Source organism: Leucoraja erinacea, chromosome 21, assembly GCF_028641065.1.
Source record: "Leucoraja erinacea ecotype New England chromosome 21, Leri_hhj_1, whole genome shotgun sequence".
Classification (NCBI taxonomy): domain Eukaryota; kingdom Metazoa; phylum Chordata; class Chondrichthyes; order Rajiformes; family Rajidae; genus Leucoraja; species Leucoraja erinaceus.
In genome coordinates this window covers 23,216,829-23,234,376 of record NC_073397.1, presented here as the reverse complement: position 1 = coordinate 23,234,376, position 17,548 = coordinate 23,216,829, and the positions used below count along the sequence as shown (strand labels likewise).

General features: G+C 44.0%; 1 protein-coding gene and 1 long non-coding RNA gene across 2 annotated transcripts in view; both read right to left on the bottom strand.

Annotated features, from left to right (window-relative positions):
* The window catches only part of ctnnbl1 (catenin, beta like 1), a 96,213-nt gene extending 85,417 nt beyond the window's left edge, over positions 1-10,796 (bottom strand). The window contains exon 1 of the mRNA XM_055652412.1: positions 10,637-10,796. Within this exon, the coding sequence (XP_055508387.1) occupies positions 10,637-10,666 (30 nt within the window). The 5' untranslated portion in view covers positions 10,667-10,796. The remainder of the gene's footprint in view (positions 1-10,636) is intronic.
* A 1,999-nt stretch (positions 10,797-12,795) lies between these two features.
* On the bottom strand, positions 12,796-15,444 carry LOC129707409 (uncharacterized). Its single transcript, XR_008725175.1, has 2 exons — positions 15,226-15,444; positions 12,796-14,147 (listed from the first exon to the last, which is right to left on the bottom strand). It is a non-coding gene; the product is annotated as an uncharacterized LOC129707409 (long non-coding RNA).
* Positions 15,445-17,548: the final 2,104 nt, after the last annotated feature.

The following is a 17,548-nucleotide window of genomic DNA, read 5'->3' as shown; positions in this document are numbered from 1 at the left end:
TTATTAAGGGGAAGAAGGTCATCAAGTGTCTTGGTTACTAAAAAAAATACACAAGAGAGAAGAATCAGGCCGGGAGTAAGATAGTCAATAAACTCCTAAATGTGGTCATTTGACCAAGGTATCAGAAAAGCCAGAGCCAGCAAATATTTATCATCTCATTAACTTTGATGGACTATTCTGTAGGATAATTGTAAATTATAAAAACAAATACTGCTGTTACTTTTATCATGAAAATGAAGATCCTATCTTGAAAAAGATATAGGACCAGAATAATTCAGTGTTTAGCAATTCTAATACAGAACAATTACAGTTGCCTGTGAACCTATGCATACGAGAGAATACTGAAGCACTTGGCTGAAACACAATCTTTAACATCTCCACCACAGAGAAGAATATCCTCTCACGTTAATGCAAATTTGTGATCACTTTGTCTTATGCGTGCACCATCTTTACCATTTTTAAAACACACCACAACCAAACCAAAATCTATTTCTAATATATGGAATTGTGGTTGTAAGTTACTCATTTGTACATAAAATTGGATTAAATTAAATTCGTATCTGTCGTTCACATGCTGCAACAATTGGAATTTACCATTCGGTTATTTGACTAACAGAGAAACACAAAATTGAAACATTACAGCAGTACATCTTTGGGATTACATGTCCAAACTGAATTTGAGAAGTGAAAGAGTAAGTTAAGTAGGCAAATAACAGTTACATAAGTGACTGTCACTATTACCTGAAAATAAAGTAGTTACTTATTTGTTTAAACTGATACTGTAGCTATAAAATGCAAAAATAAAGACAGGCAGACAACACTAATGAATTAATGTAATGTAACAATGTTAGTGTTTTGCTAGCTTAAGAGTGCTAAAACTTAATTTGCGTTTAACTGAAATTATCTTGACAACACCACAGACATCCCCAAGTAAAGAATATATCACACTCATTATTTAGGAGATAATAAAAATACATTTGAATAAAGGGTGACTCGTTTCATTCCCAAAAAGGACATTGACAAACCAGTTCGATTTTACAAGGATGCAGATTCATTTTATAACTACCAAATGTTTGAACTGAGTTCAGATGGTGTATTGTGATTTAAGCCTATGTCTTTTGGATTATAACCTAGATCTTTTGATTATCATTTAGCAATGAGATCCTGTGCAGTGAGCAAAGGATTGTTATTGAAATTGGCAAGGAGCATTTTTAAGACTTTTGATTTAAAGTGGTTATTATCGCAGTATTGCACACTAGTTCCAGGATATCTAGTCACCTATTAACGTTATTTGCCTTCCAATGTAAGCTGTAGCTATACCATTGAATACATTGAAGCTCAGATTATACTGTAAAATATTAGCTAATCAGAGCATTAAAAAAAAAAATCAATTAACCTTAAAATATTAGATGTAAAAAAAAATATCAGATCAACCATTTAGTGATAACATAGATTGAACTTATCCTATGTAGAATTTTTCCTGCATTACACATTCTAGCTTAATATTATTTGAAATTAATTTGGATCACACCCTTCATTAGCTTGGCCCATTATACTGAGCAGGAATAGAAAATTGGCAGTAGAAAATAATAAAGCTCCTAGAATATCATTCTAGTTTCTCTAATTGCACCTTCAAAATGTGCTTCATGCTAATAACACTGGTTAGCTCAGCTAGGTGTTCCAGAATATATTAGGTAATCATTAAAATTTATTTTAAAACAATCTAGATTTTTATTCAACAGCTTTCCCAGTCCATTATCATAACAAAAAAGGGATTAAATTATTTTATTCGACTCATCCTTAACCATAATCAAACATGTGCAATATCCTCATACAAACTATGGGGTGGGAGATTGCAACCTTCGCGTGGTCCGCCATGTTTCGACAAATGCAATCAACCTGGCATGCAAAATCAAATAAGATCAAATAGAACAAGTTGTCCTACAACTTTAGGCTGTACACGCCATACGCAAGAAGAAGATACCAAACTACTTTAAATCTGAAGTCTCAAAAAATTTGGACTTCAAATTTTGAATACGATCAAAAATGTCTTTTGCTAATTTCAATAAAAGGTAGTACAGGTGCACAACCTTTTATTCGAAATTCCGGAAACCGAAAAGCTCCGAAAACCGGACATTTTTTCCAGAATGTCATCTGCACACCAAAGCTCGTGTTTGGCGCCAAACTTGACCCGATACGACCCACGGTCAACCCAGGTCTGTACTACTGTAGCTGCTGCCTCCTCCCCGGAGACCGGGGAGACACTTAAACATCTGTAAATCATTGCTTAAATGTTAGTCAGTTAGTTTGAAGGGCTTTTATGTGAAGGGGGGGGGGGGGGGGGGGGGTGAAGAGGGAAACTTTAATTCTTAGTCCCCTACCTGGTCGGAGAGGCGGGGAGCGGGCAATGCCTTACCGGGTCGCCGTGCAGTAAGCTCCGGAGCGCTGTGGCTGCCGACTCCCAACATCGCGGAGCTGTAGCTGTGGGCATCCGGCCGCGGGCGGCGCCGGATGTAGCTCTGACCCCGACAACTCTACCCCTGGCTGCGTGGCGCTCCAAATCCAGGGATGCCCGCGGCCGGACGCCCGCAGCCCCAGCTCCGCGATGTTGGGAGTCGGCGGCCACAGCGCTCCGGAGCTTACCGCATGGCGACCCGGTAAGGCATTGCCCGCTCCCCGCTGGTATCCCAGCGCTGTGGCCGCCGACTCCCAACATCGGGGCTGAGGGCGTCCGGCCGCGGGCAGCGCTGGATTTGGAGCGGCGCGGCCAGGGGTAGAGTTCGCCGGGGTCCGAGCTACAACCGCGCCGCCCACGGCCGGACGCCCGCAGTCCCAGCTCCGCGATGTTGGGAGTCGGCGGCTACAGCGCTCCGGAGCTTACTCCACGGCAACCCGGTAAGGCATTGCCCGCTCCCCACCTCTCCGACCAGGTAGGGGACTAAGATTTAAAGTTTTCCCCTTCACCCCCTTCACCCCCCCCCCCCCCCCCCCCCCCCCCCACATAAAAATCCCTCCAAACTAACTGACTAACATTTAAGCAATGATTTACAATGATTCCCCGGTCTCTGGGGAGGAGGCAGCCGCTCCAGACTTTCCAAGCCGCCCGCGCTACCTACCTAATCTACGCTAAAAATCTTCCATTCCGAAATCCGAAAAATTCCGAAATCCGAGAAGTATCTGGTCCCAAGGCTTTCGGATAAAAGGTTGTGTACCTGTAATGGTTTGTTCAATGTACAACATCCAATATCTAAAAATCAAATATGCCACAACCTCAAATAAATGTAATGTAACCAACTGCATAAGTCAAATATACACTGCATAATAAATTCAGACTTTAAGCTTTTGTTCTATTCGTGTGCTTAAAACTTCACAGTTCAAGTCATATGAAAACTGTAATGTTTTCCTGCACTGGCAAAAGAGGCCATCTCCATGTGATTTGATTGTACTTTCAGCATTACAGAAAAAAATGCTGTATTCTCAAAGGACTTTTAAACAGTTATAGGAAACAATAATACAGGGTTGAAAGTGCGATTTTGATTTGACAAATGGAGTAGTACTCAGCAAAGCCACCGAGATACAACATGGACGTCCCTTTCTCCCCTTGGAATCTTTCTTCCTCCTAGGAATGAACTGATCATGCACCTTCTGTATTATTCCTAGAAACACCTGCCATTTTTGTTCCATTGTCATTCCTGCTAGTGTATCTTTCCAGTCAACTTTGGCCAGCTCCTCACTCATGGCCCCATAGTCCCCTTTATTCAACTGCAACACTGACACCTCCGATCTATTCTTCTCCCTCTCCAATTGTAGGTTAAAGCCTGACCATGTTATGGTCACTGCCTCCAAATAGCTCATTAACCTCAAGGTCCTTTATCAAATCTGGTTCATTACATAACACTAAATCCAGAATTGCCTTCTCCCTGGTAGGCTCCAATACAAGCTGCTCAAATAATCCATCACAAAGGCACTCTACAAAGTCCCTTTCTTGGGGCCCAGTACCAACCTGATTTTTCCAGTCTACCTGCATGTTGAAATCTCCCATAACAACCACAGCATTACTTTTGCTACATGCCAATTTTAACTCCTGATTCCTGATTAACTCCTATGTCCAGGCTACTGTTTGGGAGCCTGTAGATTAGTCCCATTACGGTCTTTTTACCCTTACAATTCCTTAGTTCTATCCATACTGACTCCACATCTCCTGTTTCAATGTCACCCCTTGCAAGGGACTGAATTTCATTCCTCATCAACAGGGCAACCCCACCCCCTCTGTCTTTTCGATAGGAGGTATACCCTTGAATATTCAGTTCCCAGTCCTGGCCCTCTTGCACCCATGTTTCTGTAATACCCAATATTCTAAACAGATTACAAAAGCGTGCAGGTTTGCAGGCTAATTAGCCTCTGTAAATGGACCCCAGTGTGAAGGATAGAACTAGTTAGGGTAAGGGTGATTGTTAGGCAGGCGGACTTGATGGGCTGAATGGCCTGTGTCCATGCTGTACCTCTAAATATCTCTAAACAACATCTAGATACTTATCTATAAATTGAAAGCTTTACATTTGACATGTACTTCCTAGCCACGTAACCTCTACTTCTGATGTCACATTCTCTCTTAATTATAACAGGGAGCCCTTGTAGTCAGCACTTTATACTTCAGTGTGGATAAAACATGTTAAAACCAAAGTTATAAAAATAAAGATAAGCCAGCATCTGTGAAGAAATCAATAAAGTTAATGTTTCAAGTCGACAATTTTTTTGGTGAATTAAGAGGCATAAGAACATCATAGTGATAAGCAGGATGTTTTGTAACGTTGAACTGGATTTTCTAATGTTGAACAGAAGAAAGGATATCTACAGGTTAAAGATTGAATAAGCTGCATTCTAGGTGGTTGTTTAAACTTTGCTCCAACCGGCAATAGTTAAGAATTTCTCATTTATTCAGATATTTCGACACAAATCTGAAATCTTTTGAAAGAATAATAGTTTCATCAGAAGGTTCTTCAAACTGAAACGTGAACATTGTTCCACTCTCCTCAGATGTTGATGTTACATGATCTACTGTGCATCTCTTTGCAACAGTGAGCCACCAAGCACCAATTGTCCAGGCTGCACACCATTGTTTTCTCACTTAATGGCTCGATGGTAAGAAAGGTTGGTGGAAGATTGTTTTTCAGACTGAAGGCGTGTGATTCTTGGTGTGCCTCAGGGATCAGGATGGGGCTTATTTCCATTTGTCATCTACATCGACAACTTGGACCACAATGTACAAGGCACAATTAGTAAGTTTGCAGATCACACCAAAATAGGTGGTATCGTTGACAGTGAATTTCACTGCACTTTATTGTGTATGTGATGAATAAATCTGATTGATTGATTGAAGATGGTAATCAAGAATTACAGGGGGATCTTGATCAGTTGGGCAAGTGGGCAGAGGAATGACAAATGGAACTTAATTCAGATAATTGTGCATAATTACATTTCGGGAAGTTAAATTAAGGCAGGGCATTTACAGTGAACAGTAAGGCCCTCTAAGGCCATGTTCCATGTCAAGTGTCATGGAACAACAAGATCTATAAATACAAATGCATAGTTCCCTGAAAGAAGCTTTGCTGATAGATAGGGTGGTGAGGATAGGATGGTGAAGAAACATTTTGAGATGCTAGTGTTCATTAGTCAGGGAACTGAGTATAGAAGTTATCCAGTCTGAAGAAGGGTTTCCGCCCAAAACGTTGCCTATTTCCTTCGCTCCATAGATGCTGCTGCACCCACTGAGTTTCTCCTGCATTTTTGTGTACCTATAGAAGTTATGATGTTATGTTACAGTTGTACAAGACGTCGGTAAGTCCACACTTAGAGTACTCTGTTCAGTTTTGGTCATCCTGCTGGACAAAAAGATGCCATCATTATGGAGTGAGTGCAGAGCAGATTTACGATGATATTAGCAGGAATTTGAGGCTTGAGGAATAGGGTGAGTTTGGACAGGCTCGGACTTTATTCATAGAAACTTAGAAAATAGGTGCAGGAGTAGGCCATTCGGCCCTTCGAGCCTGCACCGCCATTCAATATGATCATGGCTGATCATCCAACTCAGCAGCCTTCTCTCCATACCCCCTGATCCCTTTAGCCACAAGGGCCACATCTAACTCCCTCTTAAATATAGCTAATGAACTGGCCTCAACTACCTTCTGTGGCAGAGAGTTCCAGAGATTCACCACTCTCTGTGTGAAAAATGTTTTTCTCATCTCGGTCCTAAAGGATTTCCCCCTTTATCCTTAAACTGTGACCCCTGGAGATTATTCCCTGGAGCACAGGACACTGAGAGGTAATCTCCCAGAGGTATATTAAATCATGAGGGGGGATAAATATGGTGAATGCGCAGTCTTTCTTCTGCGGGTAGAGAAATTAAGAACCAGAAGGCATAGGTTAGAAAGGGGGGAAAGATTTAATACCTTTTTAACTTGGCGGATAATGGGTATATGGAATGACCTTAAAATGATACATAGATAAGAAAGATTTAGAGGGATATGGGCTAAGCACAGTGAAATAGGACTAGCTTGTACGGGCATCTTGGCTGGCATATTTTCATGCTGTGTGAATATGACTAATTAAATGATGGGCAAAGTAAATAGAGCATGCCATTAAATTACCAGAATATGGTGCATCTTGACTGAAATTTATAATCCGTGAGAATTATGAATTTTTAATCTGAGAATTTACTTTCTTCAGTAACAGTGTACAATTAAAATCGACAAATTATTAATTCTGACTGTCAGTTCAAGTATACAGTAATTAAACCATTACTCTGCAATTCTTAAAACTTCATTATATTTGCGTTGCATGTGCTTAACTAATGTTACACCTGGCATTTTTGTCATAGCAAGATCAACATCAATGACAGCAGATTAGAAAATAATAATCCCAAAGTCCATTTCCAATGGAATTAAATGAAAGGACTTTCTCTCATAATGGGCCATTCTTTGGAAAGTGAACCAAAATATCACACACATGACATCACATCAAGTAATACATTAAAACATTCTTGTAAGAGATTCATCTTATTCATTGCTATTTTCCTATCTACAGAACTATAATGCGTGTCTGCGAAAGATATGAACATTGTAGCTTTTTAAAATTCATAGAGATTGTAATGGAGGATTATTCTGAAGGTAAAGATGATAACTTTCATTTATACCAAGGTTTTTAATTTAGGAAACATTTCTGCACATCACCTAATACTCTTTGTTTAGTACATTGTGTAATGAGCAGAAGAAAAATAAGAATTGTCCAAACATTACTAAAACAAAGTCCTATAGTTATAGTAATGTTTGGACAATTCTTATTTTTCTTCTGCTCATTACACAATGTACTAAACAAAGAGTATTAGGTGATGTGCAGAAAAATTTCCTAAATTAAAAATTTAGTCTGAAAATAACTGCCCATGACTAAGTTTCAGGACAATGTTCCACAGTGTAAGAACCAATGTGGTTGAGGTATTTGCTACTGTAACTTTTTAAAGACAATATATAAAAAGGAGTTCTTCATAGTACAGGTGCACAACCTTTGCAGAATATTCTTGCAGAATAGGAGAGAATAGGGAGGGTTAGGCTGGGATCATTCTCTGCGAGATGATCTTAGTGCGGGAGACAAGTGTAGGAGAGGTGTACTGACTGTGTGGGAGAACTTTGGAAGTGATTGCCCACCATTCTCAAAAGCCGCTGTGTCTCCCTGTCCCTCCAACTCCAGAGGAATCCGCTGCCCGATGGGCCGCTACGGCGACAAGTGGCAATTCGCCCACAGCCCGAGCTGCGCCCCCTCATCCGCAACCCGGGTTCCTCTGGAGTTGGAGCGTGGCTGGGCTAGAGTTGTTGCTGGCTGTGAGTCTCTGGGATCTCCGTGCTTGCAGTGGGCCTGGGGGTCGGTGTCCCGATGAGGGGGCGCAGCTCGGGCTGTGGGCGAACTGCCACTTGTTGATGTAGCGGCCCATTGGGGAGCGGCTTCTGGTGGTCCTTACGTCTCTCAGCTCCTGTCCAGGGGGATGGCTGGAGATGTCAGGACCAACAAGAACCCGCTCCCCGATGCGCCGCTACAGCGACAAGTGGCAGTTCGCCCACAGCCCGAGCTGCGCCCCCTCATCCGCAACCCGGGTTCCTCTGGAGTTGGAGCGGGGCTGGGCTAGAGTTGCTGCTGGCTGTGAGTCTCTGGGATCTCCGTGCTTGCAGTCGGTGTCCCGTTAGTTCTGACGTCTCCGGTCACCCCTCTGGAATGGAGCTGAGACTGGGAACTGTACCGCCCTTGCCCCCTCCCTCTGCAACTGCAAACAACCCCACAGTTCCCAGTCTCAGCTCCTGTACAGGGGGGTGGCTGGAGACGTCAGAGCCCGAGCTGTGCCCCCTCATCCGCAACCTCAAGACCAAGACGCACCTTGCACACCATCAGCTTCTGTCCCTACGGGGAGCGTATTCCTCTGGAGTTGGAACAGGGCTGGGCTGCTGCTGGCTGTGGGTCTCTGGGATCTCCGTGCTTGCAGTGGGCCTGAGGGTCGGTGTCCCGATGAGGGGGCGCAGCTCGGGCTGTGGGCGAACTGCCACTTGTTGATGTAGCGGCCCATTGGGGAGCGGCTTCTGGTGGTCCTTACGTCTCTCAGCTCCTGTCCAGGGGGATGGCTGGAGATGTCAGGACCAACAAGAACCCGCTCCCCGATGCGCCGCTACAGCGACAAGTGGCAGTTCGCCCACAGCCCGAGCTGCGCCCCCTCATCCGCAACCCGGGTTCCTCTGGAGTTGGAGCGGGGCTGGGCTAGAGTTGCTGCTGGCTGTGAGTCTCTGGGATCTCCGTGCTTGCAGTCGGTGTCCCGTTAGTTCTGACGTCTCCGGTCACCCCTCTGGAATGGAGCTGAGACTGGGAACTGTTTCGCCCTTGCCCCCTCCCTCTGCAACTGCAAACAACCCCACAGTTCCCAGTCTCAGCTCCTGTACAGGGGGGTGGCTGGAGACGTCAGAGCCCGAGCTGTGCCCCCTCATCCGCAACCTCAAGACCAAGACGCACCTTGCACACCATCAGCTTCTGTCCCTACGGGGAGCGTATTCCTCTGGAGTTGGAACAGGGCTGGGCTGCTGCTGGCTGTGGGTCTCTGGGATCTCCGTGCTTGCAGTGGGCCTGGGGGCCGGTGTCCCCTTGGTCCTGACGGCTCCGGTGACTGGCACTGGCTCCGACGTGAAGACAGTGCAAAGCCCCCGCGCCGGTGCAATGGGCGGGGAGCTGGAGAGGGGAGGGAAGGGGTCATACACATGGCCGGGAAGCAGATGGGTGTAGGTGGGGTGAAACTGAAGGGAGCGACAATTTGCTGCTGCCTGCCCGCTGAGTTAAAAAGTTCCCACGCAAGACTCACGATACACTGTGTATCGTGAGTCTACCGTGGGAACTTTTTAACTCAGCGGGCAGGCAGCAGCACATTGTCAATTATTAACCCTCCCGCGCAATATACCCTCACCTTCTCTTTTATGAATGGGGATTTAGTTCCCCTTTCTTCGAGGACTGACCGGAGGGTCCGCTGTCACCTCTGCGGGCCACCCTCGGTGAACGTCTTCAAGGACCTTTCTTCAAGGACCGAAAAAATGTCCGCTATTCGGAGCTTTTTGTTATTTGTAACTTCGGATAAAAGGCTGTGCACCTGTACCAAAGGGTGCAACTTCCATTTTACCAGCTATCTTGTTTAATTCTACTTTCATCATGGATGGAGGTATCAAGGTGGCCCCAAATTACAATGGCCCTAAAGAACTTGCAAACATTTTTTAAAGTAAGTTAAGTTTCCCTAACTATATATCAAAACTTCAGAGGCAAGTCTGTGAAGCAAAGCAAGTAATTTGAAGTTTGTCAACTGAGTCAGAGGTGTATGCTACCGAGGCAGTGCCAATATCTTTGTATGTTCAAATTATGGGATGGATTTGTCAGCTTCTGAATCTTTATCAGGTTTGAACATGGTACATCCCTGGACTTTTGGGAGACTGGCAGTGTGGGTGGTTGCAGGCAGCTTCTGCTGAGTGAAAATGGGCATTTTTGCATGCCTTATTTGCCCACCAAACCTCCCCCCACCACTAAGCCACAACAATAATGGCCTGAGCTGCATCCTAAATGACAAGATCCATATTTACAGATAATATTATAGTTTCCCTGCATCTTAAGCATCAGGGCCTCAGAGCACCGTCTCCTCCAATTAAAACCAGTCCTTTTAACAAATGTCCACATTATGTTATGAATTTATCTTAATCCACCTGTTCCTGTTATGAGGGCTTCAGTCTTTTTTTAGCCGCTTCCACAACTTTCTTTAACTTTACTAACGACTGGTGTGCTGTTGCAAAAAGGCTGTGAGCATCTCCCTGGCCGCCTGTGCATAGTGGTTTTAATATAATTCCTACAGGAACGGGTCATTCAGACCTCAAACTGGGGAAAGATTGGTCTGACTGAACCCAGGTTACAAACATCTCCAACCACCACCCTCGCCAGCCCAGCACCGGCCGCAAATCGAGCGCCAGGCTTTGCGGCCTCTCATGCTTCGTCCACACCAAACAGTCCTGGGAAAGGTGACGATCCAAGGCCGGGTTTTACGCGACCGCCGTGAAAAGAGGCGAAACCTCACCTGATAACTGAGCAACTCGCCGACATCCATCTCGGCGCCGTTAGCAACAGCAGCACAAGCAGCACGGTGCCGATGGCTGGGGTGACACTGCCACACTGCCGCAAGTCAGGGTCAGGATCGGGACAGGACACTGCCGTACACCCGCAACTGTCGCAAATCAGCTCCAAACTGCCGCGATCAAAGATCGTAGAGGGACAAGATAGACCACCCCTTCGAAATGCAATGGGCTGACGTGTAGTACGCAACGGAACGTCACGGCCGCCATTTGTTACAGCGACACTCGACTTCCGGTATTCCACCCGCTGTGATTCAAAGCAAAGATTATAGAGCTCCGCTATAATCTTTGATCCAAAGCAAAGATCCTCAAGTATCTTGTAGCGGGAACAGACCCCTCCTTTGTGTAGTTTCCCTTGCATTGTATTGCTTTAACACACACTGCAAAAAATTAAATTTAACGTATATATATTTAATATATTTATATGAACGTGTGTCTGTGTGTGAGAGGCAAGTTAGAGATAATAGTTTATTCTCATGTATCAGAAGCAACTTTGATTTAAATCATCACTATTATATTTATTTGTCTTGTAAGATGATATACATAAACCATAAAGGCAATTATATATATAATCTTGTATAGTAATAATAAAGGCATATATGCATATATATATATATATATACACATATATATATATACACACACATACACAAATGCACATACATATTGATACATTTATATGCATACATATATACACATATATAAACATATATATATATACACATGCGTATATACACACATATACATGCATATATACACATACATGCATATATACACATACATATATATTTATATATATTATCATTTTCCAACGATCAATAGATTTACGATCAGCTCCTGTGGATTGGAGGATAGCTAATGCTATCCCACTTTTCAAGAAAGGAGCGTGAGAGAAAACGGAAAATTACAGACCAGTTAGCCCGACTTTGGTGGTGTGAAAGATGCTGGAGTCAATTATTAAAGATGCAATAATGGGGCATTTGGATAGCAGTAAAAGGATCTGTCCAAGTCAACATGGATTTATGAAAGGAAAATCATGTTTGACTAATCTTCTGGATTTTTTTGCCACAAGGCTTGGTGTTGGGGCTGCAACTGTTTACCATATATATTAATGATTTTGAAAAGGGAATTAGGAGCAAAACTAATGCATACATACCTACATATGTACCCATGCGCTGCTGTGACCCGAGCCCCGGAGATTCGGAGGCTCCAACCGCAGGCCTGGCAGACAGTAATATCGGAGCCTGCGGGTCCCTGCTGGGAGACCGCTTTTCGGGGCTTCCGCAACGGCAAATTATTCCGCCCGAGTAGCGGGGGTCGAGGATGACCTGGAGCGGGGCCTTACATCATCGCCCGGCGTGGCTTAAATGGCTGCGGCACTTTTCTAGCGCACGCCGGGGGCTCCAACAACCTCTATGAGGTTCAAGTGACAAATAAATTGTATTGTGTATTGTGTATATTTAAATTAATCTGGCAAGTTGGTCAAATAACATGGGCACCTTCTTGCTTTTTTTGCGACATGGATTTTTTAAATGTGAATGTCTCATATCAACACATTTGTGGGTCAACAGTATTTTGTATCAACCCCCACAATTTCAAATAATTCTCAATTGAACTTCTTAAACAGGAAAACAATTTTTTATTTACATCATTTTGTGTGGCTGTCAAGGTAGCTGTGTAGACTGTAATTATGAGACTGCCGGGCAGTATCACTGTGAATGGTGGTGGCTGTGTGTTTTAATGCAAGTGTGAAAAGGAGAGTAAATTTAAAGAGACAATGTGAGAACCATCAGGGTTTCATCCAGGAACCAATTTAAAGGCAAGTTTCCATCAATTACAGTATTTTAATTGAAAATCTTACTCTTAATATTCTTCCTAATTAGGCTTTTTGTGTTCCCTCTTCAACCTTGTGTCTCCCAGAGCCTCTGGGGAGGTTCTGGAGATACAATAACCCAATTTTGAGGCAAATAACCATCTTTAAAACTGCCTTTAATTCTACAGTCTGCGAGGATGCTGGATGCCGCGACAATCTCTTGCAACATGTACAGAAAGGCAGTCAGCTGCAAAAAGATCAAAGAGAGGAAAGAGTATGGAAGGGAAAGGCTTTTCAGAATCATAATCAGATTTTATTTTCCAAGTATGTTTTGCAATATACGAGGAATTTCATTGGCCAGGTCAGTCATACAATTAAAAGCAACAGCACTCAAAAACACATTTTAATACGGACATTCACCAAAGTGACTCCTACACATTCCTCACTGTGATGGAAGGCGAAATAAAGTTCAAGTCCCTTCCTTTTGTTCTTCCTCGGTCGGGGGCCTCAAGCCCCCCGTTCAAACTCCGTTCAATGGTGAACTCCTCTTGGTCTCCAGGCCTATAGTGCTGCACAAATCACTGCACCACATGCATCTATTTATTCATTTTTCACATGGTTCATATGCAGCTGGATATTAACTTGCTGACATGGAAAGAGATGCAGTGAGCATTCAATAGTTCAGACTTCTGTGCGAATTAAGGGACTGCTTGATGGGCTGAGGGTAATCGAGATTGGCTGATTGTCATTCTTTTGCAAGAACTGATGGAAGTTCTTATGGAAAAGCTGATGAATTGACTACGGGATGAGCTGGTGGGCTCGAGGATTGCTGGATGAGTGTTTTAGAAATATAGAAAATAGGTGCAGGAGGAGGCCATTTGGCACTTCGACCCAACACCGCCATTCATTGTGATCATGGCTGATCAGCCCCAATCAATAACCCATGCCTGCCTTCTCCCCATACCCCTTGATTCCACTAGCCCCTAGAGGTCTATCTAACTCTCTCTTAAATCCACCCAGTGATTTGGCCTCCACTGCCCTCTGTAGCAGGGAATTCCACAAATTCACAACTCTCTGGGTGAAAAAGTTTTTTCTCACCTCAGTCTTAAATGGCCTCCCCTTTGTTCTAAGACTGTGGCCCCTGGTTCTGGACTCGCCCAACATTGGGAACATTTTTCCTGTATCTAGCTTGTTCAGTCCTTTTATTCATTTAGATGTTTCTATAAGATCCCCTTGCATCTAACAAGAGGGTTTTATTGTCATGTAGAACAATTTTCCTGCATCTAGCTTGTCCCAGATAGAACAATTAAATTCTTACTTTCAGCAGCACAACAGAATCTGTAAACATAGTACACTGTAAACAATATGATAAGATCCCCCCTCATCCTTCTAAACTCCAGTGAATACAAGCCTAGTCTTTTAAATCTTTCCTCATGACAGTTCTGTTAGGTTATTTGATGGTTAGGACAGGTTTAGAGGGGTATGGGCCAAATGCAGGCATGTATCGCCATTTGCATTAGTTTTGTGCAGTTAACAAATCACAATTTCACACAATGTACATAAGACGGCAGTTATTTGACAAATACTCTGCAGTTCGGTGCAGGAGATCTTGTCGATGAGTATTCTGGACCCACTGTTGACATCTGAAATTACAGGAGATATCATTTAGGATTAACTAATAAGAAGAAAGATGATCATAACTACATGCCTGAACAATGGATGATATATCACTTAAATGCAATTGTTTTCAGTTGTGTGGAGATCTGTATGTTGAAGATGTATTTTGCCTCTAATATGTCAATTTACCTTAAATGTAGAAGAGCTTATTAAAATCTTCTTACAAAGACCATTAAGTATTTTCTTTGTATCCTCTTTTGGACCCAAGGCATAGCAGAGCTGCCAACTCTCACGAAGAGGTAAGGGAGGGAGAGAGGGAAGGGAGGCAGATCGAGAGAAGAGAGGGCGAGAGAGAGAGATCGAGAGAAAAGAGGGGAGAGAGAGAGATCGAAAGAGAGGGGAGACAGAAGAGAGGGAGAAGGGGGAGGGGGAGATGGGGGAAGGGGAGAGGGAGATGGGGAGAGGGAGATGGGGAGAGGGAGGGAGAAGAAGGGGAAAAGGGGGGAGAGGGAGAAGGGGGGAGAGGGAGAAGGGGGTAGAGGGAGAAGGGGGACAAGGGAGAAGGGGGAGAGGGAGTGGAACGATAGCACATTATAACGCGCAGCCGTCCCATTCCGACCAAAGATTATAGAGCAGAGCTGCTCTCGTATCTTTGATTGCGGCCGCCGCCGCCTAACCCCCCGACCCACCATTGCACCCAAAGATGATAGAGCAGAGTTGTATAATATTTGAATGGGCGGGCTTGTGATCACGGCGGGCTTGTGATCTTTGCTTGTGATGTCTCGGCAATTCGAGGGATATAATAGGTAACAGCCGCCGCATTCTCGGACACGAATCTGAGCTCGAAAAATCCCGTGGCCACTGGGCCTAATGTGTCCGCGGGCCATATTTTGGAAATAAATCCCTTACAAGAACAAAACCTAAAATGTACAGAAGTGTTAAAACTGTCTTTATTATTATGGTAAGTAAAGATCTATTAAACATAAGTCTAATAACTTTATAATGTACCGACAAACCCATTTCCCAATGGCCGTTGATGGGAGAACAGAAAATAACATTTTCACGACAGAATATCGACTGAAAATTATAATAATATATTCTTACCTTTCTTTTTTATTGGGGAACCTAAAGAATGACAGCTCTGGTCGTTTAGATTTACGATTAGAACAGTTGATAGCGGAGCAGTGAGATGTAGATTTAGCTGAGGACGCCATTACAGCCCAATAAATGCTTAACAATATGGCGTCGACGGTCACACACGTCATACTACGCGTTTTTCGAGGAGTGGTCTATCTTGTCCCTCTACGATCTTTGGCCGCGATTGCCTGATGCACTTAGTCTGTGAAGATTGCAGGAGGGAGAAGAGCTGAGGCAAGGAATTATTTAAATGTTCATGAGATTTAATCCTTTTGTTGAGTTCATAGAAAAGCTGCCTACCGCCACATTGTCTTTTGGCATTTATATCTCTTGTCTTTGTTGATGAAAGATGTTACTACCTCCCTAAAAGGCAAATTTAAGATTGAGCTCTTCAAGCAAGAAATAATTGGATTAAAAATTGGCTTGGCGAAAGGACGCAGAAGCTAGTGGCTAGTGACAGGAGGGCTTTAATCTGATTTTAAATCTACTTTGCTGAAAGTATATTGGACCTTGCAACAGTCAGCAGAGGATAGAGGGGCAGATATGTAAGCAAACTGCAGTGGGATATAATTAAGATAGTGATAGGAACTAAGGGAATTCAATTTCCTTAATATTAACCAGGATTGTTTTAGCATAAAACAAAGGAATTAAATGCAACATCTCCAAGTTTGCAAATGACACAAAGCTGGGTGGCAGTGTGAGCTGCGAGGAAGATGCTATGAGGCTGCAGGGTGACTTGGATAGGTTGGGTCAGTGGGCAGATGCAGTACAATATGGATAAATGTGAGGTTACCCACTTTGGTGGCAAGAACAAGAAGGCAGTTTATTATCTGATTGGTGCCAGATTAGGAAAGGGGGAGGTGCAATGAGATCTGGGTGTCCTTGTACATCATTCACTGAAAGTAAGCATGCAGGTACAGCAGGCAGTGAAGAAAGCAAATGGCATGTTGGCCTTCATAGCAAGAGAATTTGAGTATAGGAACAAGGAGGTCCTACTGCAGTTGTACAGGGCTCTGGCGAGACCACACCTGTGCAATACTCCATGATAAGGGAACTTGAGATAAAGGAACCATTAGGAGGTAGTGACCATAATATGATAAGTTTTAATCTGCAATTTGAGAGGGAAAAGGTAAAATTGGAAGTGTCAGTATTACAGATGAACAAAGGGGACTATTGAGGGAGTACTACGTAGGTTCACAAGATGAATTCCCGGGATGGCGGGACTGTCATATGATGAAAGAATGGAGCGACTGGGCTTGTATTCACTGGCATTTATAAGGATGAGAGGCAATCTTATAGAAACATAAAATTATTAAGGGATTGGACACGCTAGATGCAGGAAGCATGTTCCCAATGTTGGGGGAGTCCAGAACCAGGGGCCACCGTTTAAGAATAAGGAATGGGCCATTTAGAACTGAGATGAGGAAAAACTTTCCTATGTCTATGTATCTATGTAACTTGACTGGATTTTTTGCAGCGATGATGGAGTAGATATACAAGGACTCATCAACCGCATTGGTGCTACCTCCTGCACCCACACACAGCTCACTGACTTCATCCATTTCACCACTAACTTCCATCCGGCACTCAAATACACCTGGACCATTTCCGACTTTTCCCTACCATTTCTTGACCTCACTATCTCCATTGCAGGTGATAGACTACTGACCGACATCCACTATAAACCCACTGACTCCCATGGCTATGTGGACTACACTTCTTCCTACCCTGCTTCCTGTAAGGACTCCATCTCCTACTCCCAATTCCTCCGTCTACGCCGCATCTGCACCCAGGATGAGGTGTTCCACACCAGGGCATTGGTGATGTCCTCATTCTTCAGGGAACAGGGGTTCCCCTCTTCTACTATAGATGAGGCTCTCACCAGGGTCTCTTCTATACCCCATGACTCTGCTCTCACTCCCCATCCCCCCACTCGTAACAAGGGCAGAGGCCCCCTTGTCCTCACCTTCCATCCTATCAGTGGTCACATACAACAAATAATCCTCCGATATTTTCGCCACCTCCAACGTGATCCCACCACTTGCCACATCTTCCCATCTCCTCCCCTGTCTGCTTTCCGCAGAGACAATTCCCTCCGTAACTCCCTGGTCAATTCGTCCCTTCCCACCCGAACTGCCCCCTGTCTGGGAACTTTCCCTTGCAACCGCAAGAAATGCTACATTTGTCACTTCACCTCCCCCCTTGACTCCATTCAAGGACCCAAGCAGTCTTTCCAGGTGTGGCAGAGGTTCACCTGCACCTCCTCCAATCTCTTCTATTGCATCCGCGG